This window comes from Callorhinchus milii, unplaced genomic scaffold (assembly GCF_018977255.1).
Source record: "Callorhinchus milii isolate IMCB2004 unplaced genomic scaffold, IMCB_Cmil_1.0 Scaffold24, whole genome shotgun sequence".
Classification (NCBI taxonomy): domain Eukaryota; kingdom Metazoa; phylum Chordata; class Chondrichthyes; order Chimaeriformes; family Callorhinchidae; genus Callorhinchus; species Callorhinchus milii.
Genome location: NW_024704765.1, coordinates 257,816 through 284,203, shown reverse-complemented (window position 1 = coordinate 284,203; position 26,388 = coordinate 257,816). Strand labels below are relative to the sequence as shown.

Genomic DNA, 26,388 nt, shown 5'->3' with positions numbered 1-26,388 from the left:
TCCCTCCCCACCACAAGACCTTTGGTCATTCTGCACCCCCACCCCCCGCCCCACACATACCTATGCTCTTCAGCTCGGCCCCCACCCCAGTTGAGGTGCCCATTAATAAAAATATTAATCCTTGCATTTGATGCAGCGCCTTATCACGTCTTCGAGACGTCTCAAACGCTTCATAGAATAAACTATAAAGTGAATTGACTGTATGTTTTGTGGGCGAAACGCGGCAGCCAATTGTGCACAGCAGCGTCCCCACAAACAGTAATGGATTGAGTGACAAATTATTATTATTTCAGCTGTGCGAAGGGCTTTGAGATGTCCTGAGATGAATAAATGTAAACTACATATCTCTTTTATGTCTCCAAACCATCCCCCTGTTGACAAGCTCCACAGCATCTCTGCTTTTGGGGAAAAAAGAGCCCCCTCACTCTCTCACTCAGGGGTTCAAGTCTACAGATGATTAAAATCCCATGTACAGACATCAGTCAATGCAGCAAGTGGGACACTGATGTTTGTTAGAGTAGATCTGAAATTTAAAAGTCAGGAGGTGTTTCTTCAGTTACATAGAGAGCTGGTCACTGTGGAGCACTGACTGTGGTCAGTTTCAGGCACCCAATCTCAGCTGGCTTTGGGGGGTGTTTAATAACAACAACAACAAAATTACATTTGTATAGCGCCTTTCACATTGGGAGGACGTCCCAAGGCGCTGGATAGCATTTCAGACCCGAGCTAGGGTCAGGGGGGTGGCCGATGGCATGGTCCAAGAGGCGGGACTTGAAGGAGGCTAAGGAGGGGCCGAGGAGGAGTGATTGGGGGATGGAATTCCAGAGGTTGGGGGAAGAGGATCTAAAGGCTCTCCTACCAATGGTGGGGCAGAGGACGTGGAGCAGCCAGAGCTGGCTGAGCGGAGGGAGCAGGCAGATCGGTAGGGCGTTAGGAGGTCACAGAGGTAGAGTGGGGCGAGGCCATGGAGGGCTTTGTAGGTGAGGACCAGGATCTAGAACTGGATCCTCTGAAGGATAAGGAGCCAATGGAGTCGGGCGAGAATGGGGGAGATGGGGTCACGGTGTTTGGTGCAGGAGAGGATACGGACTGCAGAGTTCTGGATTATTTGCAGCTGTGGAGGGAGGAGTTGGGAAGGCCGACACGCAGGCGTTTGTATAGTCGAGCCTGGAGGTGATGAAGGCATGAACAAGAGTTTCAGCGGCTTGAGAGCTGCGGTAGTGGCGGAGTCGGGCGATGTTACGGAGGTGAGGGAAGGCAGAGCGGGTCATGGCTTGGATGTGGGGAAGAAAAGACAGTTGAAGGTCGAACAAGACACCCGGGTTCCTGACTGGCTGGTGAGTTGGTGAGTTGTAGTGTGCAATCATGGAGGTTGATGCTGCCGGAGCCTGAGGTGCAGAGGCGCTGGTGTGAGCCAATCAGGAAGGCCTCAGTCTTGTTCACTTCAACTGTAGGAAATTTGCCCTCATCCAGGACATGATGTCCGACAGACAGTGGTCCTGGAGTTGAGGGTGAGGCAGAGAGATAGAGTTGGGTGTCATCCACATACATGTGGAAGTTGACCCCATGTCTGCGGATGATGTCACCAAGGGGGAGCATGTAGATATTAAAGAGGAGACAAGGACAGAGCCCTGGGGGATGCCAGATGTGACAGTGCGGGGGCTGGAGGAGAAACCGTTAGAGGCAACAAAGTGGAGACGTTGAGAGAGATAGGAATCGAACCAGGCAAGGGCTGGTCCGTGAAGATTGAGTAAAGAGGAGAGGCGGTGTATGAGGATGGAGTGGTTGACAGTGTCGAAGGCAACAGAGAGGTCGAGGAGGACAAGGAGGCAGAGGGAGCCCTGATCACAGATGTTCAGAATGTCATCAGTGACTGTGACCCCCAGGGCTGTTTCCGTGCTGTGGGCACGGAATAATAAAAGGCCCACTGGTCATCCTCCACCTGATGATAATTAATACATTGGCTGGTCTCAAAAATCCTTATATTTGGTAAGAGCCCTTTTCACAAACAACGACGGAGCCAGGCCACGGGGAGAGAGAAACTCATTTCTCTTTTCGAATAGCGGCATGGAATCTTTACCATCTACCTGAACAGGCAGATGGGACCATGGGTTAACATCACATCTGACAATGCAGTGCTCCCCCAACAACAAGAACAACAACAACTTGGATTTATATAGTGCCCTTCACGCCGGACGGCGTCTCAGAGCGCATTACAGTAACGGATCCCGGGGCCGAGCCAGGGGGAGGAGCCAGCGGTAGGGGGAGGAGCCAGTGAGAGGGGGAGGAGCCAGGGGGAGGTGGAGGAAGGTGACCAAAGGCGCGGTCAAAGAGAAAGGTCTTCAGCAGAGACCTGAAAATGGGAAGAGAGGGTCGAGGCGAAGGGAGTGAGGAAGGGAATTCCAGAGCCTTGGTGTGTAGTGGCTGAAGGCACAGCCGCTGAGGGTGGAGCGGAGGACTCGGGGGACAAGGAGGAGGCCAGACCCGGAGCAACGAAGGCAACGGGCACTGTTTTGAGGAGAGAGGAAGTCAGAGAGGTCGGGGGGTGCAGAGGAGTGGAGGGATTTGAAGACAAGGTTTGAGGATCTTGAAATCGATCCTCTCTGGGACAGGCAGCCGGTGCAGTCTGGCCAGGACTGGGGGGATCGGGGAGAGGGGTTTGGGGTGGGGGGAGGGCCAGGACTGGGGGATCGGGGAGAGGGGTTTGGTGCGGGTGAGAATGCGGGCGGCAGAGTTTTGAATGATCTGGATTTTATGGATGGTAGTGGATGGGAGACTGGCGAGGAGGGCGTTAGAGTAGTCCAGCCGAGAGGTGACAAAAGCATGGACTGGGATGGACCAGGGTTTTAGCGGCTTTTGGAGTGAGATATTGGCAGAGACGGGCGATGTGTCGGAGGTGGAAGAAAGCGGTGCTGGTGAGGGACTGGATGTGGTGGAGGAAGGATAATTGGGGGTCGAACCTGGTGCCAAGGTTGCGTATGGGTTTGGAGAGTTTTAGGGGGAGGTCGGGTAGGTGGAGGAGGTGAGAGCCGTGAGATTTTAGATGTTGACGAGAGCCAAAGAGTATGGCATCCGTCTTGTCAACGTTCAGCTGAAGGAAATTTGCACTCATCCAGCCCCTGAGATCTGACAGGCAGCTGACAGAACATCAGGGGACTGGGGGTCACAAAGAGTGGTGGAAAAATAAAGTTGGGTGTCGTCCACATACATGTGGAAGTGTACCCCACATCTGCGGATGACATACCCAAGAGGGAGCATGTAGATCAGAAAGAGGAGGGGGCCCAGGATGGATCTTTGGGGTACCCGCAGGTAACCGGGTGAGAGCGGGAGGAAAAGCCATCTGTGCAGATGTACTGCTGGCAGTTCGTGATGTAGGACTCAAAGAGGCGAGTGCGGTCCCACTGAGGTGGATGACGGAGGAAAGGGTGGAGGAGGATGGCGTGATCGACTGTGTCAAAAGCAGTGGAGAGGTCCAGGAGGACAAGGAGGCAGAGGGAGCCCTGGTCACAGATAGAGAGGATGTCATTTGTGACTTTCTCTCTCTGTACTGTGGGTGGAAACCGGACTGGAGGGGTTCGAAGAGGGAGTGGGAGGAGAGGTGCGCGCGGAGTTGATTGGCAACAACGTGTTCTAAGGACTTTTGAGAAGAAGGACAGGTTAGAAATAGGGCGGTAGTGGCTGGGGTTTGAGGGATCTAGGGAGGGTTTTGTCAGGAGGGGGCTGATGACAGCAGTTTTGAGGGGGGCAGGGACTGATCCGGAGAAGAGGGACTGGTTAATAATGTCAGCCAGTAGTGGGCAGAGGAGGGGGAGCTGGGTGACTAGCAAGTTGGTGGGGAGGGGCGAGGCAGCAGGTGGTGGGTTTCATGGAGGTGATGGTGGGTGAGAGGGAAGAGGGAGAGATGGGGAGGAAGGAACGTAGAATGGGGATGGTGGTAGGAGCAGGTGATGAGGAAGGTGAGGGGGACAGAGAGGGCGTGGTGGTGGGTGACAAGGGGCAGTGGATGAGGCTGCCTGGCGGATGTTCTAAGTATCATCTAAGTATTTTAGATGAAAAGAAGTCCATGACCTCCTCGCACTTGGCATTTGATACGAAGATTGAGGAGGCCTAAGGGGGGGGATACAGAGAAGGCAGTGGGTGATTGGAAAAAGGGAGTTTAGGGTTATGTTTAGCCTCCAAGATGATGTTGGAGTAAAAGGCCATTTTTGCACTGGGGTCCCGGCAACACAGGGAGGCTAGAACAGTCCATCATCAAAAGTCCAGAATAAAACCGAACGGTGATAGTGTGAGTGTGTCACTGAGTGTGTGAGCATATATTGCGATTCTGTCATTGCGAGTGTGTCACTGTTAGTGTGTTACGGAGTATGAGAGTGTGTTACTGTGAGTGTGTCACTGAGAGTGTGAGAATCACTACGGGTGTGTGAGTGTATCACTGTGAATGTGAAAAAGTGCTGCACACCTGTTTCCAAATTAAAGACTAAATTTAAGACTTTTCCAAATTCCTGCCCAAAGCTCCCTGTTGTGGCCCTGGTGTTCAGGCTCAGAGCAGAGAGAGGGCAACAACAAGATTACATTTGTATAGCGCCATTCACGTCGGGAGAACATCCCAAGGCACTGGACAGAGTACACCAGTCCAGACAGGACAGGACAGTCCTCTGTGCTCACTGTAAAAGGACTTTAATCCGGTGTTTGTTAGTCAGGCCGGGTGTGATGGCACGTGAAGCGGGCAGGCAGCTGGCATTAGGGCTGTTTGACGGGATTAGTCCAATTTGCACACAGAACACACAGCCACTACACTCCATTCTGCAAAATGCTTTGGTTCTGATTTTGGTACTATTACGTCGTCCACGATCAAACCTGTCAATTCTTCTAATTAATTGTAAAATCTCAATCAAATCACCACCCTGACCTCCTCAGCTCTAAAGGAGTCTAACCCCAGAATATCCAACTCTAATATAGCACAGTCCACCCCCTTCCCTCCACACCCTCCTGACCCCAAAAACCCCTGACAATCCAACACCCTGGAATGTCTTTCTGATGTGAAGGGTGTTATTCAAGTGTAATTTGTTGTTGTTGGCTTCAGTTTTCCACCACAAACTGTCTCCTTCTTCCACCTTCCCAAGCCTCGACCATCCTCTCCTCAAACTCTAACTGTGAGGAGATGCTGGACTTCCTCGAATCTAAAATCGAGGGGATACGTTCAGCCACCTCAGCCCCACCCACAGCCACCCCCACATCACCTCACCCTCATGACCCACCCCCCACCCATCCCCACTATACTCCTTTGACCCTATCTCTTCCTCCTCCCTCACCACGACTGTCCGCAAACTCAAACCCACCACCTGCTCCCTCGATCCCATCCCCACCTCTCTCCTCACCTCTCAACTCCACCTTCTGACCCCTCGCCTGTCCGATGTCATCAACCTCTCCTGGCAGAATCACCCTCCATGATTGCACACTACAACTCACCAACTCACCGCCAGTCAGGAACCTGGGTGTCTTGTTCGACCCTCAACTGTCTTTTCTTCCCCACATCCAAGCCATGACCCGCTCTGCCTTCCCTCACCTCTGTAAAAACCACCCCCTAAAAACAGCCGTCATCACTCCCATCCTGAAAAAATCTTCCCTGAATCCATCCCTCCTCTCCAGCTGCCGCCCCATCTCTAACCTCCCATTCGTCTCCAAGGTCCTGGAACGAGTCATCGCGGCCCAGCTCCACTCCTTTCTCGCCATTCCCTCTTTGAATCCCTCCAATCCAGCTTCCGCGCTGCCCACAGCACGGAAACAGCCCTGGGGGTCACAGTCACTGATGACATTCTGAACATCTGTGATCAGGGCTCCCTCTGCCTCCTTGTCCTCCTCGACCTCTCTGCTGCCTTCGACACTGTCAACCACTCCATCCTCATACACCGCCTCTCCTCTTTACTCAATCTTCACGGACCGGCCCTTGACTGGTTCGATTCCTATCTCTCTCACCGTCTCCACTTTGTTGCCTCTAACGGTTTCTCCTCCAGCCCCCGCACTGTCACATCTGGCATCCCCCAGGGCTCTGTCCCGGTCTCCTCTTTAATATCTACGTGTTCCCCCTTGGTGACATCATCCACAGACATGGGGTCAACTTCCACATGTATGCGGATGACACCCAACTCTGTCCTTCTGCCTCACACTCAACTCCAGGACCACTGCTGTCCTGACAGACTGTCTGTCGGACATCAAGTCCTGGATGAGAGTTAACTTTCTTCAGTTGAATGTTAACAAGACTGAGGCCCTCCTGATTGGCTCACACCTGCACCTCAGGCTCCGACAGCATCAACCTCCATGATACAACTCACCAACTCACCAGCCAGTCAGGAACCTGGATGTCTTGTTCGACCCTCAACTGTCTTTTCTTCCCCACATTCAAGCCATGACCTGCTCTGCCTTCTGTACGTCGCCCGCCTCCCCCACTACCTCACCCCTCAGGACGCTGAAACTCTTGTTCATGCCTTCATCACCTCCAGGCTCGACTATACAAACGCCTGCGTGTCGGCCTTCCCAACTCCTCCCTCCACAGCTGCAGATAATCCAGAACTCTGCAGCCCGTGTCCTCTCCCGCACCAAACTCCGTGACACCATCTCCCCCATTCTCGCCCGACTACAATGGCTCCTTATCCTTCAGAGGATCCAGTTCAAGATCCTGGTCCTCACCTACAAAGCCCTCCATGGTCTCGCCCCACCCTACCTCTGCGATCTCCTAACCCTGTACCAACCCGCCCGCTCCCTCCGCTCAGCCGGCTCTGGCTGCTCCACGTCCCCCGACCCACCCGCCCCACCATTGGCAGGAGAGCCTTCAGCTACTCTGCCCCCAACCTCTGGAATTCCAACCCCCAATCACTCCGCCTCAAGACCCTCCTCTTCAACTATGCCATCGGACACCCCCCTTCCCCTCCCCCCCACCACCACCCCCGACCCCAGCTTGGGTCTGAAATGCTGTACAATGTCCAGCACCTTGGGACGTCCTCCCAACGTGAAAGGTGTTATACAAATATTATCTTGTTGTTGTAAAACTAGCTGCCCTGCACAGTCTCATTTTGATAATTAAACAGTTACAAATCAGTTAGTAATCCAGCATTTTAAGGGAAAAAAAACTTGTGTAAATATGAGGGAGAGGAGGAATAAAAGAGCTTTAAACACTGAGACTGTAATGTTGTTGTTGTTCTCCATCTTTCTGTGCCACATTGTGCCAATCCATGTTTGCAGATCTCAATGTGTTAATTTTGCAGCCTCATTTGCTCTCCAAAATTGATGGCAGATGTTGAAACCTACTTTCTTTCGTTAACGCATTTTCTTGTTTCACCTTTGACTTCGGCAGGAGACCCCCAGGAAAAGGAGCGAGGGGCAGGGGCCGGGAGCCCACCGAGCTGGGGCCACAGTGGCGAGGCACGCGGGAACCAGGAGGTAATGTTAAATTCTGACCAGTCAGCGTGTGTTAACCTGCCACTCAGAGCAGAAGAAGGTAAGAAAATCGTGAATGAGAGGCTCAGCGACGTTTGGTGTGAGATGCGGCAGGCGAGAGTCATGTAGTAAACAGGAAGAAAAGTGGTCCTGCCTGGTCAGAGACCGGATGTGAGGGAGACGGGAGACTGAGGATCAAATCAAAGATTATACCGAGGTCATGCCTTGGTTCAATAAGTCTGAGGCATCGGCCGGGGGAGATTGAGAAGGTTGGGGCCGGAGGTGAGGAGATAAGGAGAAGTTGACCGCAACCGGGGAGGATGGGCTTCTGCCTTCTCCATCACAGGAATTTGAGGCTTCTCCAGGCCTTGGAGTCTGATTGGTGACAGAACATCAGTGACCTGGGGTCGAGAGTAGAAGTGGGAAAGTAGATTTAGTGTCATCCGCAGACAAGAGACAAGTGGAAGTTAATCCTGTGTTTGCAGGTGATGTCACCAAGAGGGAGTTTGTAGATGAGGAAAGGAGGGGCTGAGGAGAGAGCCTTGAGATACTCTGTGGGTAACTGTGCAAGGGGGTTCGAGAAATTTAATAATAATTCTTGCATTTGATGTAGCGCCTTACTACATCTTCGAGACGCCTCAAAGCGCTTCACAGAATATAGTGTAAAGTGAATGGACTATGTTTTGTGGGTGAAACTGCTAGAGAAGACAAAGTAGAGATGGTGGGTGGTATTGGATTGGAGCCAGGAGGGTGCGGTTCACAGATAATACAGCTGTTAAACGTTGGGTTACAGATCAATTTCTTGTGTATTATTTGCAAAATGTAACTAAATGCCACAGTTCAGAGCAGTAATGTTGTGTGTTTCTCTTGGTGACTGGTAAGAGACTGATTGAAGCTGTTGGGGCTGGGACACTAGGCATTAAAAGATTAGAGGAAATGTCGAGGTTAATTTGCCGATGCTTACGTTTACACTAAAACTCTGTCCCAAGACTGCTCAGAGTGCAGCAAGTGGCTGTATAGACTACATGTGGTCAGCAGAGATGTGACAAGATAATAATAATAATAATAATAATAATAATCCTTGTATTTGTTTAGCTCCTGGTCATGTAATCAAGACGTCTCAAAGCACTTCACAGGATTTACTCTGAAGAGAGGTGACTCTGTATTTGTGGGCAAACATGGCAGCCATTTTGCTCACAGCAACATCTGACAAACAGCCACGCGATGAATGATTAATACATCTGAGGGAAAGCGCTCTGCGTGAGGGGCGCTATTTTAAATGCAAGTTATTGCTATTGTTAGCCAGGACAGCGGGAGAAATTGTCTTCTCTTTTCCAACAGTGTCAAACGATCTTTAACGTCCACCTGAACAGGCAAGAGGGACCTCGGTATAATGTCCCTTCCAAAGGACGGCACTTCTCTTCAACCGTGTCTTCAGCTGCCCTCTCGACTCTCTACCCCCTCCTCACTCCCTCCCTTCCCTCCCCTCACCCTGACCATTCCCCACTCCTCACTCCCTCCCTTCCCTCACCCTGACCATTCCCCCCCTCCTCACTCCCTCCCTTCCCTCCCCTCCCCCTGACCATTTCCCCCCTCCTCACTCCCTCCCTCCCCTCCCCTCACCCTGACCATTCCCCCCTCCTCGCTCCCTCTCCTCCCCTCACCGTGACCATTCCCCCCCTCCTCGCTCCCTCCCTTCTCTCCCCTCACTCTGACCATTCCCCCCTCCTCACTCCCTCCCTTCTCTCCCTCACCCTGACCATTGCCCCCTCCTCGCTCCCTCCCTCCCCTCCCCCTGACCATTTCCCCCTCCTCGCTCCCTCCCTTCCCTCCCCTCACCCTGACCATCCCCCCTTCCTCGCTCCCTCCCTCCCCCTCCCCTCACCCTGACCATTCCCCTCTCCTCACTCCCTCCCTCCCCTAACCCTCACCCTGACCATTCCCCCCTCCTCACTCCCTCCCCTCCCCTCACCGTGACCATTCCCCCCCTCCTCGCTCCCTCCCTTCTCTCCCCTCACTCTGACCATTCCCCCCCTCCTCGCTCCCTCCCTTCTCTCCCCTCCCCCTGACCATTCCCCCTCCTCGCTCCCTCCCCTCACTCTGACCATTCCCCCCTCCTCGCTCCCTCCCTTCTCTCCCCTCACCCTGACCATTCCCCCTCCTCACTCCCTCCCCTCCCCTCACCGTGACCATTCCCCCCTCCTCGCTCCCTCCCCTCACCATGACCATTCCCCCCTCCTCGCTCCCTCCCTTCTCTCCCCTCACTCTGACCATTCCCCCCCTCCTCGCTCCCTCCCTTCTCTCCCCTCACCCTGACCATTCCCCGCTCCTCGCTCCCTCCCCTCCCCTCACCGTGACCATTCCCCCCCGCCTCGCTCCCTCCCTTCTCTCCCCTCACCCTGACCATTCCCCCCCTCCTCGCTCCCTCCCTTCTCTCCCCTCACCCTGACCATTCCCCCCTCCTCGCTCCCTCCCTTCTCTCCCTCACCCTGACCATTCCCCCCCTCCTCGCTCCCTCCCTTCTCTCCCCTCACCCTGACCATTTCCCCCCAGTGCTCGGGTCCCGACCCAACTGTCCAGCGCCTTGGGACGTCCTCCCGACGTGAAAGGCGCTCTATAAATACAATCTTGTTGTTGTTGTTCTGACAATACAAGACTCCATTGGACGCTCCCAGTGGGTGTTGAGTGCCCTGGAATGTCAAATACAAAATTGATGTCAATTGTTTTATCTGAGCTGCACTTTGGTTTCACGCAATGTTTATTTAATGAATTATTAAAGAACTCGTTCCTCGGTGTTTCCTGTCTGCAGCTCTGACTCGATCGCAAGAGCAGAAACTTGTCACTGTTTGTTTAGTCACCCCGGAGAGAATTAAAAGGTGATTTGACCCTTCTCAAAAACGCTCTTCATCACGATCAGTCTGATAATGATGTGGTTGGATATTTAATTCCTTCAAACCCCACATCGGGGATTTGAGCTCACAGTCTAGGCTGATACTCCAATGCAGTGCTGGGGGAGTGATGTAGTGGCACTATTGGGAAAGAGAAAAGAGTTTCTCCTGGTGTCCTGCCCAACAATCCCCCAAATAAAATTATTCATCCACTTTGTGGCTAATTGTGGGATATTGTTTGGTATCAATTGGCTGCCGCGCTCACCTTCACACAGTCACTACACTTGACAGTAATTCCTGTGAAACGCTGAGTCATTCCCATGTAATGTGGTTTGAGGAAATTTCCCCTGAAAGTCTTGCCGAAACGACCGACTCGTGAAACAGACAGCCACAGACAGACAGAGGGACAGACTCGGTGTGACACATAGACAAGACAGATGAATGTCCTCTGATTTTCTCTTTCAGAATCTCAGACTTGCCTCTGTCACTATCTCAGAGGCTTCCATTGAGAGGACTTTACGGTTGGAAATGTCAGAGGCCCTTGATCTCAGTGAGATGACGGTACGTTTTAGAAACAAGCATTTAAAATTTACCCTCGGGGGTGGGGGGCTGGAGTGGGGAGGGAGCTGGGTATCGTGGTGGTAAAGCCACCTCGCCAAGCTGAGGCACAAAAGGAGATGGGTATGGAATAAAGAAGGTCAATAATCTCCACAGGAGTAGCCAGATTGGCACAGGTGAGGATTTCAGATCTTGGGTTCGGTGTGAGTCTATTTCACACCTAACCAAAGGCAGTGGTGGGTACTGGCTGTGTCAGGTCATGGCCATGAGCTGTGGAATGTAACGGCATAAGTGGCTATGTTTAATCCCTCTCGCTCTTTCTCACTTTCTCTTGCTTGCTCTCTCGTACTCTCACTTGCATTCTCTCTCTCTTGCTTGGGCTCTCTTGCTTTCTATCTCTCTCTCACTGGCTCGCTCTCCCTCCCTCTCGTCGTAGTACCTGGATATGGTGAAGGTTCTCTCCAAAGTGCTCAACATGACGGAGCTGTCGAGATCACTCTCCATGAAGCACATCCCTCGGGATGAGAGGGAGAAGCTGGGGACGCAGCGGAGGAGAGACTTGGAGATGTTGAGCAGTCAGATCAGCCAGCTACAGACACAGCTGGAGAGGAAGGAAGAACTGCTGCAGGCCTACGAGAAGGACCTGGAACAGCTGAGGTACCTCAGCCTGCCGGGCACTGGGTTGGGCGGCTCTTAAGAATACAGTCAATACGATTAACAGTGTATCCTGTGAAGCGCTTTTGAGATGTCTCAAAGATGTGATAAGGCGCTGTATCAAATGCAAGGATTATTATTTTTATCAACGATCCCTACTTGGGAATTGTGGCAACACCAAGTTGAGTGAGTGATTGATTGATTGATTGATTGATTGATTAATGTTAAAAAAGAATATTTGGTCACTCAATAATGACAATAATAATCCTTGCATTTGATCTAACGCTTTTCACGTCTTCTCAACATCTCAAAGCGCTTCACAGAATATACTGTAAAGTGAATTGACTTTACAGTATTTGTGGGCGAACGCAGCAGCCAATTGCACACAGCAATGTGCCACAAACAGTCGTGGATTGAAATGACCAATTTATTATTGTTTTTTTTTGTGGGATTATTATTAGGCTCTGTGTGGAGTAAGGAAACTTGCCCAAGGTTTGGCCCTCTGCCTGGAATTGAACTCAGGTCTCTCACTTGCAAAGCGAGTGCTCTAACCACTGAGCTCCAGGACTCCATATCAAATGTAAGGATTATTAAATTGTGAAAAGCATTGTGAAAGTCTACAGAGCACATAGATAGACCAGGCGGGTGAGCAGAGAGGTGACAGATGCAGTTCAGTGTTGAATAATTTTGAAAAAAACTTGACCCAAGGACCTCAAAACTCTGAGACACCCTGGCTCAATTTTATTGAGGATAAGAATATAATAATAATAATTTAAGAATATACATCTTAAATGAGAAGAAGCCAGTTGTATAGTGTCTTGGCACAGAACAGAGATTGAACCCAGGACCTTCTCAATGTTCAGTTTTGCTGAAATCTCTGGCTTCCATTGGCTTTGGGTGTGAGCATTATTTATAAGAATTGGAATATGAAAGCCAAATTTAACTTTGTGAATTAAATAAGGAGTGAAATATTCTCTTACTTTGCTGTTCCCAGGCAGCAGCAGGTGGTTGTACACACACAGAGATATGAGGTTGAGCGATTACAGACAGAGTTACAGAGGCAAATTGAGGAGAATGGGCTGATCAGAGAGTCGCTGAGGCAAGCTCAGGCCCGCCTGGACCAGGAGAAGAGGCTCAATAAAGCCATCAAACAGCGCAAGGTAATCCGTCGCTCTGTTTGCAACTCACCCAAACCAGTCACTAGACTTGGCAATATATCTTCTGAAGTCTTTGAGACGTCCTCTTAATGCGAAAGACCCGAGATCACATTCAATATATTATTACTATTATGAACATTCCTCAATCTTTTGCCCGATCTTTGCCCAACTCCAGATGCAATGCAAGACCTTTTTCTTTGATTATGCCTGCGGCCACCTTCCCTTTCTCCCCATCTCAGTGTCAAGTTCTACCACTGTGAGCCTGAGACACCACTCCGCTGTAAATGCAAGTTGTTGTTGCATGTAACATTCAACATTCAGTGTGCACACAGGTCAGATACGTGTACACAGTGCCGTGTGCACACAGGGCAGATTCACGAACACAGTGCTGTGTGCACACAGGGCGATACACGTACACAGTGCTGCATGCACACAGGGCAGATTCACGTACACAGTGCTGTGTGCACACAGAGCAGATTCACGTACACAGTGCTGTGTGCACACAGGGCAGATTCACGTGTTGAGTGTTTTCGTGTCCTGTGTTGACGCAGACCTTCCACCTGGAGCAGCTGGAGAAGCAAGGGACAAAGCTGGTGTATCACACCTGTGTGCAGGACGTGTTCGGCCAGGTGAGAGCAGCCTGACACCCTGCCCATAAAATGCAATGTGTGATGTGATAATTATTGACCCAAGTCTCGAATATTGACAGGTTTGGGATTGAATCATTCCCTCTCACCACCCCCCCATCCCCCGTGCCAGTATAATGCTTGGGTCTGAACCCAGTCACAGTTTCTGAATGTGATAGACTGACCACCCACCCAGTCACTCCATCAGTGTGTGTACGGGCGTTTGTGTGTGTATACTTAATTGCTTACGGTGACCTCTCCCTCTCTCCCCTGGCTCCGGGTCAGACTCCACCACTGTTAAGTGCTCCGGGACACTACCTGGTGTGAAGGGCGCTTTATAAATTCAAGTTATACGTGTGTGTGTGCATTATGTAGAGCGTGTGTGTGTCCAGGTTTACTTGTGTACCTGATACAATCTCAGGCAATGGGCATGTTGAATGACGTTCCCTGTTCTGTCTCCAGGCTCCAGCCAAACAGAAGGCGATGGAGGAGAAGCTGAAGAGGAAAGGTTACGAGATCGAGAAGCTGAAGAATGAGCTGAGGAAACAGGACCAGGAGCTGTGTCACACCACCAGCCAGCTCGTCAACCTGCAGCTCGCCTCGATACATCAGCCCAGCCCAAACCCCCCAATCCCAGCCCCAAACCCCCAGCCCGACCCCATCTCCAATCCCTGGCCCTGGTCTCAGCCCCAATCCTCAACCCTGCCCCTACCCCACACCCCCAATTCCAGGCCCTAATTTTCAACTTGGCCCCTGTCCGAATCCCCCCAATCCTGACCCCACGTCTTAAATTCAGTCTGTTTGGAAGTTGATTTTGTACAGTTCTGTTTGGGTAGAAATCAACAAGTGTTTCTCGATTCTCCACCCGATGTTCAGATTTAAGCCTGGGAATTTCAGCCTGGATCCCTTGCTGACATTGTAATCTAATCTAATTGTACAGTGTGTGTATAGGAGACTAATCTGATGTGCTTTCCTTTTCCAGCGGATGATAGGGAGACAGAATCCAGAGGAGTGAGACACATCGGGATTCTCGGAATCCAGCCTCCAGCCGTGCGCAATTAGCTGTCATGTTTCTTCAACAAAATATACAGTCACTACACTTTACACTATATCCTGTGAAGCACTTTGAGATGTCTAGAAGACGAGATAAGGCTCTATATCAATTGCAAGGATTATTATTATTATCCCTGTGTATCTCCAGTACCCGGCGACTATCTGTCTCTCTTGTAAACATCACTAAACATTTTGAGTCATACAGCTTTCTGGGGCAGTGTTCCACATTCCCACTTCCCTCTGTGGAAGAAATACTTCCAGAGCTCAGTAAGTTCTCCGACCTGATTTTCAGACTCACCCACTATCTAACCTGTCAATTCCTCTCCTTGTTTTACATGTCTCAAAACACCTCACCACTTCACGTCCTCTGCTCTAAGGAATACAACCCCATTCTCCAGCGTCTCAGAGTTGACCATCATCCCTTCAGATCAGGTTTTAATAAGAACATAGGAGTTTGCTTGGCGGAAGACCAAGGTCAATCTAGTTCACCTTCCATCAGTCACTCCCAAAACTATACACTGTAACCCCAGATATTATTTTCTAGCAGATATCTGTCTAATTTGTTCTTGAAATAAATTACATTTTCTGCTTTCACCCGTCTGTCTCCCCAGGGGATCTGGTGGACTATCGCTGGGTGCACTCCGAGGCCGGTGGATCCTTTCTAAAATGGGGTGAAATAAACCTGATCCCACAACTTGGCCAAATTGTATTAAGTCTAAAATAAACCTCAGAAGTGTCTCTTTCTAAAAAAAGGAAACTCTATTCAAACTGAAGGCCGCGTTTAACAATTAGCTACATTCTGGACATTGTGAAACACTACAGAGACAGAGACAGGTTTGTGAGCTGTTCACTGCGCACAGCCGGTGGTGTTCGTGTCAGGGAGGGACCCAGTCTGCACCAAACATCCTTCCTCCTCCTTAATGCTGTGTTGTCGCAGGGACAGCGGCTGACCTCGGACCTGCCCATACCTCGTCTGCTCTGCCTCCCTGTGTGCCTCCAGCCCCGCACCCAAACCCCTGCTCAGGGCCTTATAAGGGCAGCAACTGAGCAAAAGACAGGAGGAGCCACAGGGCCATGAGTCAACAGGGAGGCACAGCAGCAACTGACTCCCCTCTCTCTCTCTCTCTCTCCACCACTCTCTGTCTCTTCCTCTCTCTGTCCCTCCCTCTGTCTCCTCCGCTATCTCCCGCCCCCTCTTTCCTCTCTCTCCTACCTCCCCCACTCTTTCTTTCCCCCATCTCTTCCCCACTTCTCACTCCCTACTCCTCCCGCTCTTCCTCTCTCTCTCTCTCTCTCCACCCCTTCACTCTCTTTCCCTCGCTCTCTTTCTTCCCCCCCCTCCGCCCCTTCCAACAGTGGCTTCCGGTGTGATAAGAGGCTTGAAATTCTCCACAGTCTGAGTCTGAAAACCATTGACCTCAAATATACAATCAGCAGGGAATTTGGAAAATTCTTAACATCAGTCTTAATACGTCAGCCAATTTTAATATGTCGGTATCACTGAGTCAGGAGGTTGTGGGTTCAAACCCAACATCAGGACATTGAGCTCACTGTCTAAGATGATACGCCAATGCAGTGCTGGGGGTAGCACCTCATTGTCAGAGGTGCCGGCCTTCAGATGACACTAAGCCAAGTCACCTCTGCCTGCTCAGGGATCTGTCAAACATCACAAGGCACTGTTTGAAAAGAGAAGGGAAGGTGTCATGACCAATAATCTCTCAGTATCACTCTCATTGTCACTCATGCTCACTGCCACTCCCATTCTCACCATCACTCTCAAAAACAACAACTTGAACTTACAAAGTGTCCTTCACGTGGGGCTTTAGTCTGACAACAAGCCACGGGGAGAGGGAGCGGGGAGGGTAAACACAATCAAAAGGAAGGTCTTTCGGTGGGATTTGAAGGTGGGTAGGGAGGGGGGAAGGCGGGGGAATTGAGGGAGAGAGTTTCAGGGTTTTGGGGCGCAGTGGCTGAAGGCATTGAGAGAGTGAGGGGTACAGTGACTGAGTGTGAGGTGGGTGTCGGGTGGGGCGCGAGGCGTTCTCTATGTTACTGAATGGCATTGGTGGCTTCAGGCTGTAACTCAAAAATGTTAATCGCAGAAACTCAGCATCAGAACGATAGCTCTGAGCCGAGCCCCGAGGGTGTCAGTAACTGGCGCTGGTGGTCACCGGTGCCCGGTCCGGGCTGGCAACGCCCTTCGTGCTGTGTGACCGGCCGCGGAGTCAGAGGACGGATGGAATCGGCTGTGATAGTAACAGTAGTCCCTGTTTACATAATACATCAAAGCGATTTCACAGTATTTCATGACAACAACAACAAGATGGCGTTTGACAGCGCCTTTCACGTCAGGAGGACAACACGAGGATTGTACTGTAAAGGCTCAGTTTCCTCATCAGTGTCTCAGGCGCTCACCTTCAGCTTCATACAGAGGCAGAGAGTCACTGTGGGGGCGGGGCCGCGGGGGGCGGGGCTCCCGGGGGCGGGGCCGAGGGGGGGCGGGGCTCCCGGGGGCGGGGCCGAGGGGGCGGGGCCCGTGGGGCGGGGCTCCCGGGGGCGGGGCCGAGGGGGGCGGGGCTCCCGGGGGCGGGGCCGCGGGGGGCGGGGCCCGTGGGGCGGGGCTCCCGGGGGCGGGGCTCCCGGGGGCGGGGCCGCGGGGGGCGGGGCTCCCGGGGGGCGGGGCTCCCGGGGGCGGGGCCGCGGGGGCGGGGCCCGTGGGGCGGGGCTCCCGGGGGCGCAGTGACAATGGCTACGGACGAGTTGGCGGGGAAGCTGCACCGGCGGCTGCAGATCGAGGAGGGGGAGGAACCGGCGGCGGCGCTGGAGTCCGGGAGCGGCGCGATGGACGGCGCGGAGGGGAAGCCGCCCACCGCCAGCGCCGGCACCGAGCTCTCGGCTAAGCTGAGCCGCCGCACGGAGCTCAGTGAGGGTCAGGCGGAGCCGCTGCAGCTCAGCCTCAGGGTCTTCAACCCCTACACCGAGTTCCGGGAGTTCTCCCGCAAACAGATCCGAGATATGGAGAAGATGTTCCGACAGTGAGTGATCACTGCGGTCAGACTGGGAGCAGCCGGGAACCCCGGGGGGTAACCGGGGGAACCCCGGGGGGTAACCGGGGGAACCCCGGGGGGTAACCGGGGGAACCCCGGGGGGTAACCGGGGGAACCCCGGGGGGTAACCGGGGGAACCCCGGGGGGTAACCGGGGGAACCCCGGGGGGTAACCGGGGAATAACTGGGGGATAACTGGGGAAACCGTGAATCCCTGTAGTGAGGCTGGGGATGTTGTGGAGGGGGTTTGACCCCCTGTCGGGGTGACCGGGGGCGGCCCCCACACTATTCCCTGATCACAGAGGAGCTTCCAATCCCCGGTTGGTTCCCTGTACCGCAGCTCTCTCTGATTCCCGGTAGACATTGACGGGTCCCAAACACATGTCCCTACGGTGATTGGCTCTGTCACAGTGTGTGTGGACGTTACTGATGCAGATTGGCTGCTGTGTTGGGCTCTACCATTCACGAGGGTTTGTGATGGTTGGTGATGGTTGACGAGGGTTTGTGATGGTTGGTGATGGTTGACGAGGGTTTGTGATGGTTGGTGATGGTTGACGAGGGTTTGTGATGGTTGGTGATGGTTGACGAGGGTTTGTGATGGTTGGTGATGGTTGACGAGGGTTTGTGATGGTTGGTGATGGTTGACGAGGGTTTGTGATGGTTGGTGATGGTTGACGAGGGTTTGTGATGGTTGGTGATGGTTGACGAGGGTTTGTGATGGTTGGTGATGGTTGACGAGGGTTTGTGATGGTTGGTGATGGTTGACGAGGGTTTGTGATGGTTGGTGATGGTTGACGAGGGTTGACAAGTATGTTGCAAAATCGTCCTATTTTAATAAATGGATTGTTAAACCGAGCGTGTAATTCAGACATTTTCATTCACTTTTGGTAAAAACATAATGGTTGATATTTTTGCCCAGAACGTCCATCAGGAATGTGGAATGTGCAGTTCGGTTTCTGAGTTGCTCAATACTCTGCCATTCTCCTCTCTCTGGAACTCCGTCCCTCTGACGCATTCTCTCCCTGTCCTCATTCAAGACAAACCTCTTGCCCCCACCCCCAGGTCTACACTGTTACGCACTTTCAGATGTCCCGCTAACATGAAAGGTATTGTTTCAGGTCAATTGCATTAATAATAATGATAATAATCGGCATTTGACACAGCGCCTTATTACGTTTTCTCGACGTCTCAAAGTGCTTCACGGAATAGACTGTAAAGTGAATTGACTGTATATTTGTGGGCGAACGCGGCAGCCAATTGTGCACAGCAATGTCCCACAAACAGTCATGGATTGAGTGACCAAATTATTATTATTATTATTTTGTTTGTTATGCAGGTGAGTGTGAGTGAGTGTGTGGGTGTGAGTGTGTTTGTTGTGTGGGTGAGTGAACATGAGTGAGTGTATGTGTGCAAGTGTGTGTGAGTGAGTGTGTGATTGAGTGTGCACGGATGAGTGTGTGAGTGAGTGTGCACAGGTGAGTGTGAGTGAGTGTGCACAGGTGAGTGTGAGTGAGTGCATGTGTGAGTGTGAGTGAGTGTGCACGGGTGAGTGTGGGTGATTGTGTGAGTGAGTGTGCAAGGGTGAGTGTGTGAGTGAGTGTGCACGGGTGAGTGTGTGGGTGAGTGCACGGGTGGGTGAGTGTGTGAGTGAGTGCACAGGTGAGTGTAAGTGAGTGTGCACAGGTGAGTGTGAGTGAGTGTGCATGGGTGAGTGTGAGTGAGTGTGTACGGGTGAGTGTGTGGATGATTGTGTGAGTGAGTGTGCAAGGGTGATTGTGTGAGTGAGTGTGCAAGGGTGAGTGTGTGAGTGAGTGTGCAAGGGTGAGTGTGTGGGTGAGTGTGCACGGGTGGGTGAGTGTGTGAGTGAGTGCATGTGTGAGTGTGAGTGAGTGTGCACGGGTGAGTGTGTGAGTGAGTGTGCATGGATGAGTGTGAGTGAGTGTGTACGGGTGAGTGTGTGGATGATTGTGTGAGTGAGTGTGCAAGGGTGAGTGTGTGGGTGAGTGTGCAAGGGTGAGTGTGTGAGTGAGTGTGCAAGGGTGAGTGTGTGGGTGAGTGTGCACGGGTGGGTGAGTGTGTGAGTGAGTGCATGGGTGAGTGTGAGTGAGTGTGTGGGGTGAGTGTGTGAGTGAGTGCACGGATGAGTGTGAGTAAGTGTGTGTGAGTGTGTGGGTGAGTGCATGTGTGTGGGCTCCGCACGCTGTGTGTGGTTAGTGCCTGCCTCTTGCTGTTGGGCTGCGGTGTGAGTTGCCCACAGGGTGTAGACATTCTGATCAGATACAGTGAGAATGTTTCCAGGGAATCGTGAGGAACGTGGGATAAGAGAGGAGGAGAGGAGCCATCGGAGTCTCAATGTGCTGATCCCAGTCATTGAGACACTGGCTTCACTGTTCCTGGTCTCGGGGGGAGAGAAATTCCTCAGATCCCATCTCTTGCTGGTATCACCCTCTCCCTCCTCCCCACCACCACCTCTCCCTGGATCCCTCTCCAATTTCCTGCGCTACAAAATGGTCGCCTTGGGCAGTCATCAGGTCAGGTTGTCACAGCGTGGAGGCTGAAGTTGGCCATTTTCTCGGGGTGCACAGGCAGGAGAAGCTCTGAAGAAGGAAATGGAAACAATTTACATTTTTAATCACCCTGGAGAAATGTGACAATTGCCCAGCACATGATATGACGGCCTTGAGCTGACCTTGGCTCAGACGTGAGCCACTCAAGCACCAGGCGAAGGGGACACAAACAGGTTTAAAACAGGCTCAATGGGCTGAATGACCTCTTCCTGCTCCTCAGAATGAATGTTTGTGTTGCTGAGACTGCGGGGGATCAATCAGATTCCAACCCCGGAATCTGATGAAAGTCCATGTCCTCCGGCGACAGAGTGGCGGGTTTGCAGGGCAGGAAGCGTGAGGGTGGGGGAGGAGGATAATTCCTATAAACCCATCGTTTCATACCACATAAGGAAAGTAGTTAAACTCCCCGCAGCTGTGAATTGGGAAACTTACTGCCTGATACTGATACTGATCTGCTAAACAGAGATTATGTCCAGACCTGTTTAAAGTTTGGGCGGAGTGTGTGTGTGTGTGTGTGTGGCTGTGGGCAGACACTGCTCCCTGTGGGCTCTGGGGCAGATTATGGAAGACACTTAGTCTCAACGATCACTGAGTGCAAACCTCACCTTGTTGAGTCACCCGGTTTCTGGCTCTGAAAGCAATTTTACTCAACGCTGCAAAAAAATACAGATTTCAACTTTCGGAATTGAAATCGTGCAGCATTTTGGCCTCTCTTGTGTGCGAGTCTCCTCTGCTGCTCCTCGCTGTTCTCGGTGCTTGGCTCAGGCCCTCGCTCGTCACTCCAGGACACCAGGTTGTAGCTCCCAGCCTGGGCTCATGCTCTCATTGTCAGAGGTTCTGTCTTTTGCCAACTGAGGTATCATAATAACCATTATAACAATCATAATCTGTACATTTAATATAGCCCCTTATCACGAAGTTGGGACATCTCAAAGCCCTTTGCAGGATATACTGTAAAGTGTAGTGACTGTGTTTTGTGCACGAACTCAGCAGCCAATTTACGCATATGTATTTTTTATAATATCAACTTGGATTTGATCCATACAATAACATGAAACCAGGAAAAACTCCTTTTTCTTTTTGCACAATGTCATGGGATCTTTAACCCTTTCAGGACCACCAGAACTGGCAGACAGGACCGCGATTTAACAGCCCCAGTAGCACTGCACTGGAGTGTCTGTCATCTTAGAGTTTATGAGTTCCAAGTCCCAACGTGGGGCTTGAACACACAGGCGAGAGGGCTACCAACTGAGCCAGGCTGACACACAAACATTCAGAGGAACTTTCAAATCCCTATCCTATTGGAAACACAAAGAAGCTTCTTTCAGTGTCCCGATGTCTTGGTCCTGGATAAACTGATCAGTCACCTCACAGTTATTTGTATGACCAGCAAAGTTAATGTAATAATAACTACAGATAATCCTTGCATTTGATATGCTGCCTTAACACATTCGTTTGATGCCTCTGAGCGCTTTGCAGAGTCGTACAGTGACTGTGTGTGTTTTGTGGGTGAATCGCAGCAGCCAATGTGTACATTCAGTAATGTCCCACAAACAGTTGTGACCTGGGATGACGGATATTATCGGGAGATTGTCACCAGGAAGCCGGGAGAGAGAACTCCATTCTCTTTTTGAATAGTGACGCAGGATCTTTAACTTTCTTCTGAACAGGCTCAGCTGGTTTAACCTTCCCCTTCTCTCCCTCCCTATTCCCTCTCTTACTCCCCCTCTACCCCTCCTCCTTGTTCTCCTCCCTCCACCTCCAGCAATATGGAACTCCCCAGCCCTGACTGGCACTGCCCTGTAAATAGTTTTGGACAGTGCAGAGTGAACATTACTCTGTCTCTAACAATGTTGTGCTGTAACAATGTCCTTGACGGATAAGAAAAGAAGCTGAGCGTATGTTTGTGGGCAACAACTGAGGAGCAGAGTCTCTTTGAATCCGAGAGCAGCCAGTCCCATAGTGGTCAGGCCGAGAGTTGGGGTTGGGCAAGGCCTGGGGGCAACTGTGATTCAGTGGGGTGGAGGGAGGAGAACAAGGAGGAGGGGTAGAGGGGGAGTAAGAGAGGGAATAGGGAGGGAGAGAAGGGGAAGACGAACGAAGGCTGCGGGAATGGGGAAGGAAGTGACTGGCTGTGGTGAGGGCAGGAAGCACAGTAAGAGGCTGGGGCTGCTGTCGTTCCTCTTGTGCCGAGACTCAGCCGTGAACTTCTGCACCTCAGAATGAATGTGTCAGAGGCCACTCACAGCTCAGACACTGAGGACAGCAACTCTGTGTTACTTAGTGCCCGTGGCTGAGGCCTGTGTAATATTCCTTGCGTTTCATATTGGAACATGTCTTTTAAAGCACTTCACAGAATAATAATAAGAATCCTTGCACTTGATATAGCGCCTTATCATGTCTTCTGGACGCTTCACAGAAAATATTGTAAAGTGAATTGACTATGTTTTGTAGGCGAAACCTGGCAGCCAATTGTGCAGAGCAGTGTCCCACAAACAGTTGTGGATTGAGTGACCTATTTGTTACTTTTTTTTAAAAATTGAAGGAATTATAACCTCCGGAAAAGCGATCCCCCAATCGACTAACAACTACTTACTGCTGGGTAAACAGGCGCGTGTGTGTGGAGTAAAGAAACGTACCCACCTTTAGTTTTTATCCTGCCGAGATAAACTTTTTATAAAGTTTTATCCTGCTGAGAATCAAACCCAGGTCCTCTCACTTGCAAGACGAATGCACTAAGGACTAAGCTACAGGACTTCACGTTTGTTGTGATATTACAAATGACATCCCCTCTCTGTGCCCAGGGCTCCCTCTGCTTCCTGGTCCTCTGGGACTTCTCATTGCCTTCACGCAGTTTGCCTAATTCCGGGAAAGTATTAGGCGCCAGTTGGCAAGAGCCAAAGCTTGGGGACCCCAGAGTGTTTGTTGGAGTAACTGCTGGAGTCTAACCATAGCTTGCCATTGCTATCGCCGTCTAGTAAGATTTCCCACTACTTGTCCAGCTAGGACCACCCTACCCATTAGGGCTTTGACTTCCACCCATCACAGCATCCAGCTGCTTTCTAAATGAATCCCGTGTCCTCTTCCTGTTGCTAATTACCCTCTGCCCTAAAGAAACGCTTCCTGGTGTCTGTCCTGAAATTGCCCCTTCACAGCTCTGAGTCCCCTTTGAGTCATCACCTCTCCAGCCTGAGACAAGTGGCTGAGGTCAGGACTAAGATTCCACACAACATCAGTAAGTCCCCCTCTCTCGCGATGCCCCCTTCCCCAGGCTGCCCCTCGCAGTGTGTGTGTTTCCCCTCCGTCCTCCTGGGCTGCCAGTGATGCTGTGTGTGTGTGCTCCCCACCCCTGCCCCACCGTGTAGGTACGACGCGGGAAAGGACGGCTTCATTGACCTGATGGAGCTGAAGCTGATGATGGAGAAGTTGGAGGCACCTCAGACCCACCTGGGCCTCAAGAACATGATCAAGGAAGTGGACGAGGACTTTGATGGCAAACTCAGCTTCCGAGAGGTGAGCGACAAACCCTCACTGACACCAAGGTTCTCCCCTGGCTCCCCCATCCTCCTAAACCCCCCCACCCCCTCATCCTCCCAACCCCCATGCCTCTCTCTCTCTCTCTCTCTCTCACTCTCTCAGACACAAGCACTCTCTCTCTCGTTCAGTTTCTGCTGATTTTCCGGAAGGCTGCAGCAGGGGAGCTGGCCGAGGATGGGGGCCTCCTGGTGCTGGCCCAGCTCTCCGAGATCGACGTTGCCACCGAGGGAGTGAAAGGCAGCAAAGTCTTTTTTGAAGCCAAAGTAAGTGACGTTTTATTCTTTTACAGTGCGACCCCATCACAATGCCCTTCTGGTGACAGCACCTCACAGCATCGAGCCAGGCCTCTGTGCCGGTCTCTAGTCTGGTTCCTGAGCCAGGCAGGTCACAGTATTCCAGGGCCCTCACTGCTGATGACAGCCCAGCGCAGCCTGGCTCATTGGCAGGACCTGGAAGGGCCGACCAGTCACTGGGGGCAGGGAATCATCCCCCTCAGCTCCTGTTAACCTGCAGCCAAAGCCCTAACAGGTAGGGTGGTCCGAGCTGGACAAGCAGCGGGAAAGCTGCTATCATAAGAATTTACAAGGCGAAAGAAGACCAAGGTCCATCCAGTTTGCCTTCCACTATCCTGGCAGTCGCTTGACATCTCAAACTATACACTGTGGATTATCCTAACAGAAATCTATCTAATTTGTCCTTGAAACAAACAACACTTTCTGCTTCCACCGTCTCTGTTCCATACATTTACCATTCGCTCACTGACATAGTGTTTCCATAGATTTTTTCTGAATTTCCCCCCTTCAATCGCAGACCGTGTTCTCTGGTTCAATTCTGTACAGTTTATCCTGGTCCAACTGGTGGCCCTGGGACGCAACCGGCCCGGTGGTGATTTATTCGGCCCAACACCATTTGCAACATTCTAACTTCCGCTTCCTCCCTCCCTAACCACACCCCCTGATCACCACGCCCCTGGTAACCACACCCCCTGATCACCACGCCCCTGGTAACCACACCCCCTGATCGCCACGCCCTGGTAACCACACCCCCTGATCGCCACGCCCTGGTAACCACACCCCCTGATCGCCACGCCCCTGGTAACCACACCCCCTGATCACCATGCCCCTGGTAACCACGCCCCTGGTAACCACACCCCCTGATCACCACACCCCTGGTAACCACGCCCCCTGATCACCATGCCCCTGGTAACCACGCCCCCTGATCACCACACCCCTGGTAACCACGCCCCCTGATCGCCACGCCCCTGATAACCCCGCCCCTGGTAACCACGCCCCCTGATCGCCACGCCCTGGTAACCACGCCCCCTGATCGCCACGCCCCAGGTAACCACGCCCCCTGATCGCCACACCCCTGGTAACCACGCCCCCTGATCGCCACGGCCCCGGTAACCACGCCCCCTGATCGCCACGCCCCTGGTAACCACGCCCCCTGGTCACCACGCCCCTGGTAACCACGCCCCCTGATCACCACGCCCCTGGTAACCACGCCCCCCGATCATCACGCTCCTGGTAACCACGCCCCCTGATCGCCACGCCCATGATAACCACGCCCATGGTAACCACGCCCCCTGATCGCCACGCCCCTGGTAACCACGTCTCCTGATCGCCACGCCCCTGGTAACCACGCCCCCTGATTGCCACGCCCCTGGTAACCACGCCCCCTGATCGCCACACCCCCGGTAACCACGCCCCCTGATCGCCACGCCCCTGGTAACCGCGCCCCCTGATCGCCACACCCCTGGTAACCACGCCCCCTGATCGTCACACCCCTGGTAACCACGCCCCCTGATCACCACACCCCTGGTAACCACGCCCCTGATCACCACACCCCTGGTAACCACGCCCCCTGATCACCACACCCCGGTAACCACGCCCCCTGATCGCCACGCCCCTGGTAACCGCGCCCCCTGATCGCCACACCCCTGGTAACCACGCCCCCTGATCGTCACACCCCTGGTAACCACGCCCCCTGATCACCACACCCCTGGTAACCACGCCCCCTGATCACCACACCCCTGGTAACCACGCCCCCTGATCACCACACCCCTGGTAACCACGCCCCCTGATCGCAACGCCCCTGGTAACCACGCCCCCTGGTCGCCACGCCCCTGGAACCCACGCCCCCTGGTAACCACGCCCTCTGGTCACCACGCCCCTGGTAACCACGCCCCCTGATCACCACACCCCTGATCACCACGCCCCTGTTAACCACGCCCCCTGATCACCACGCCCCTGTTAATCACGCCCCCTGATCGCCACACCGCTGCTAACCACGCCCCCTGATCACCACACCCCTGGTAACCACGCCCCCTGATCGCCACTCCCCGGTAACCACGCCCCCTGATCGCCACACCCCGGTAACCACGCCCCCTGATCGCCACACCCCTGCTAACCACGCCCCCTGATCGCCACACCTCAGCTAACCACGCCCCTGATCACCACACCCCTTGTAACCACGCCGCCTGATAGCCACACCCCTGATAAACACGCCTCGATAGCCACAACCCTGGTAACCACGCCCCCTGATAGCCACACCCCTTGATATCCACACCCCTGGTAACCAGGCTCCCTATAGCCACACCTCTGGTAACCACGCCCCCCGATAGCCACATCCCTGGTAACTGCTCCTTGGGTTTCAGGCAAAAGCCATTGAGGATGGAAATCGCTTTGAGGTGGAGATCAAGGCGGAGCAGGAGGAGAAGAAGAAACAAGCCGAGGAGAAGAAGCAGCGACGTGATGCCTTCAAAGAGTTGAAGTCAGCGTTTCACTAGCCCTGCACCCGCCCAGGACTCAGCCTGCCTCACGGGCTGGCACGGGAGCACGGAACAGGGGCTCGGTGCGGGGAATGTCT

General features: G+C 52.8%; 2 protein-coding genes across 2 annotated transcripts in view; both read left to right on the top strand.

Annotated features, from left to right (window-relative positions):
• Positions 1–14,409, top strand: part of LOC103190386 (forkhead-associated domain-containing protein 1) — a 33,127-nt gene extending 18,718 nt beyond the window's left edge. The window contains exons 15-21 of the mRNA XM_007911138.2: positions 7,352–7,437; positions 10,788–10,883; positions 11,317–11,537; positions 12,529–12,694; positions 13,243–13,320; positions 13,780–13,920; positions 14,300–14,409. Coding sequence (XP_007909329.1) covers positions 7,352–7,437; positions 10,788–10,883; positions 11,317–11,537; positions 12,529–12,694; positions 13,243–13,320; positions 13,780–13,920; positions 14,300–14,332 — 821 coding nt within the window. The 3' untranslated portion in view covers positions 14,333–14,409. The remainder of the gene's footprint in view (positions 1–7,351; positions 7,438–10,787; positions 10,884–11,316; positions 11,538–12,528; positions 12,695–13,242; positions 13,321–13,779; positions 13,921–14,299) is intronic.
• Positions 14,410–17,078: 2,669 nt separating this feature from the next.
• efhd2 (EF-hand domain family, member D2) lies at positions 17,079–26,388 on the top strand. The gene is made up of 4 exons (XM_042343760.1): positions 17,079–17,405; positions 23,349–23,496; positions 23,649–23,783; positions 26,177–26,388. Exons 1-4 carry the CDS (start codon positions 17,116–17,118, stop codon positions 26,306–26,308), a joined length of 705 nt encoding a protein of 234 aa, XP_042199694.1. The 5' UTR covers positions 17,079–17,115; the 3' UTR covers positions 26,309–26,388.

Bases quoted from the DNA above. Each gene is read 5' to 3' on its own strand.
- efhd2 (XM_042343760.1), top strand. From the start codon at position 17,116: ATGGCTACGGACGAGTTGGCGGGGAAGCTGCACCGGCGGCTGCAGATC. The intron at 23,497-23,648 runs GTGAGCGACAAA...TCTCTCGTTCAG, and splicing joins GCAAACTCAGCTTCCGAGAG to TTTCTGCTGATTTTCCGGAA. The intron at 23,784-26,176 runs GTAAGTGACGTT...CTTGGGTTTCAG, and splicing joins AAGTCTTTTTTGAAGCCAAA to GCAAAAGCCATTGAGGATGG.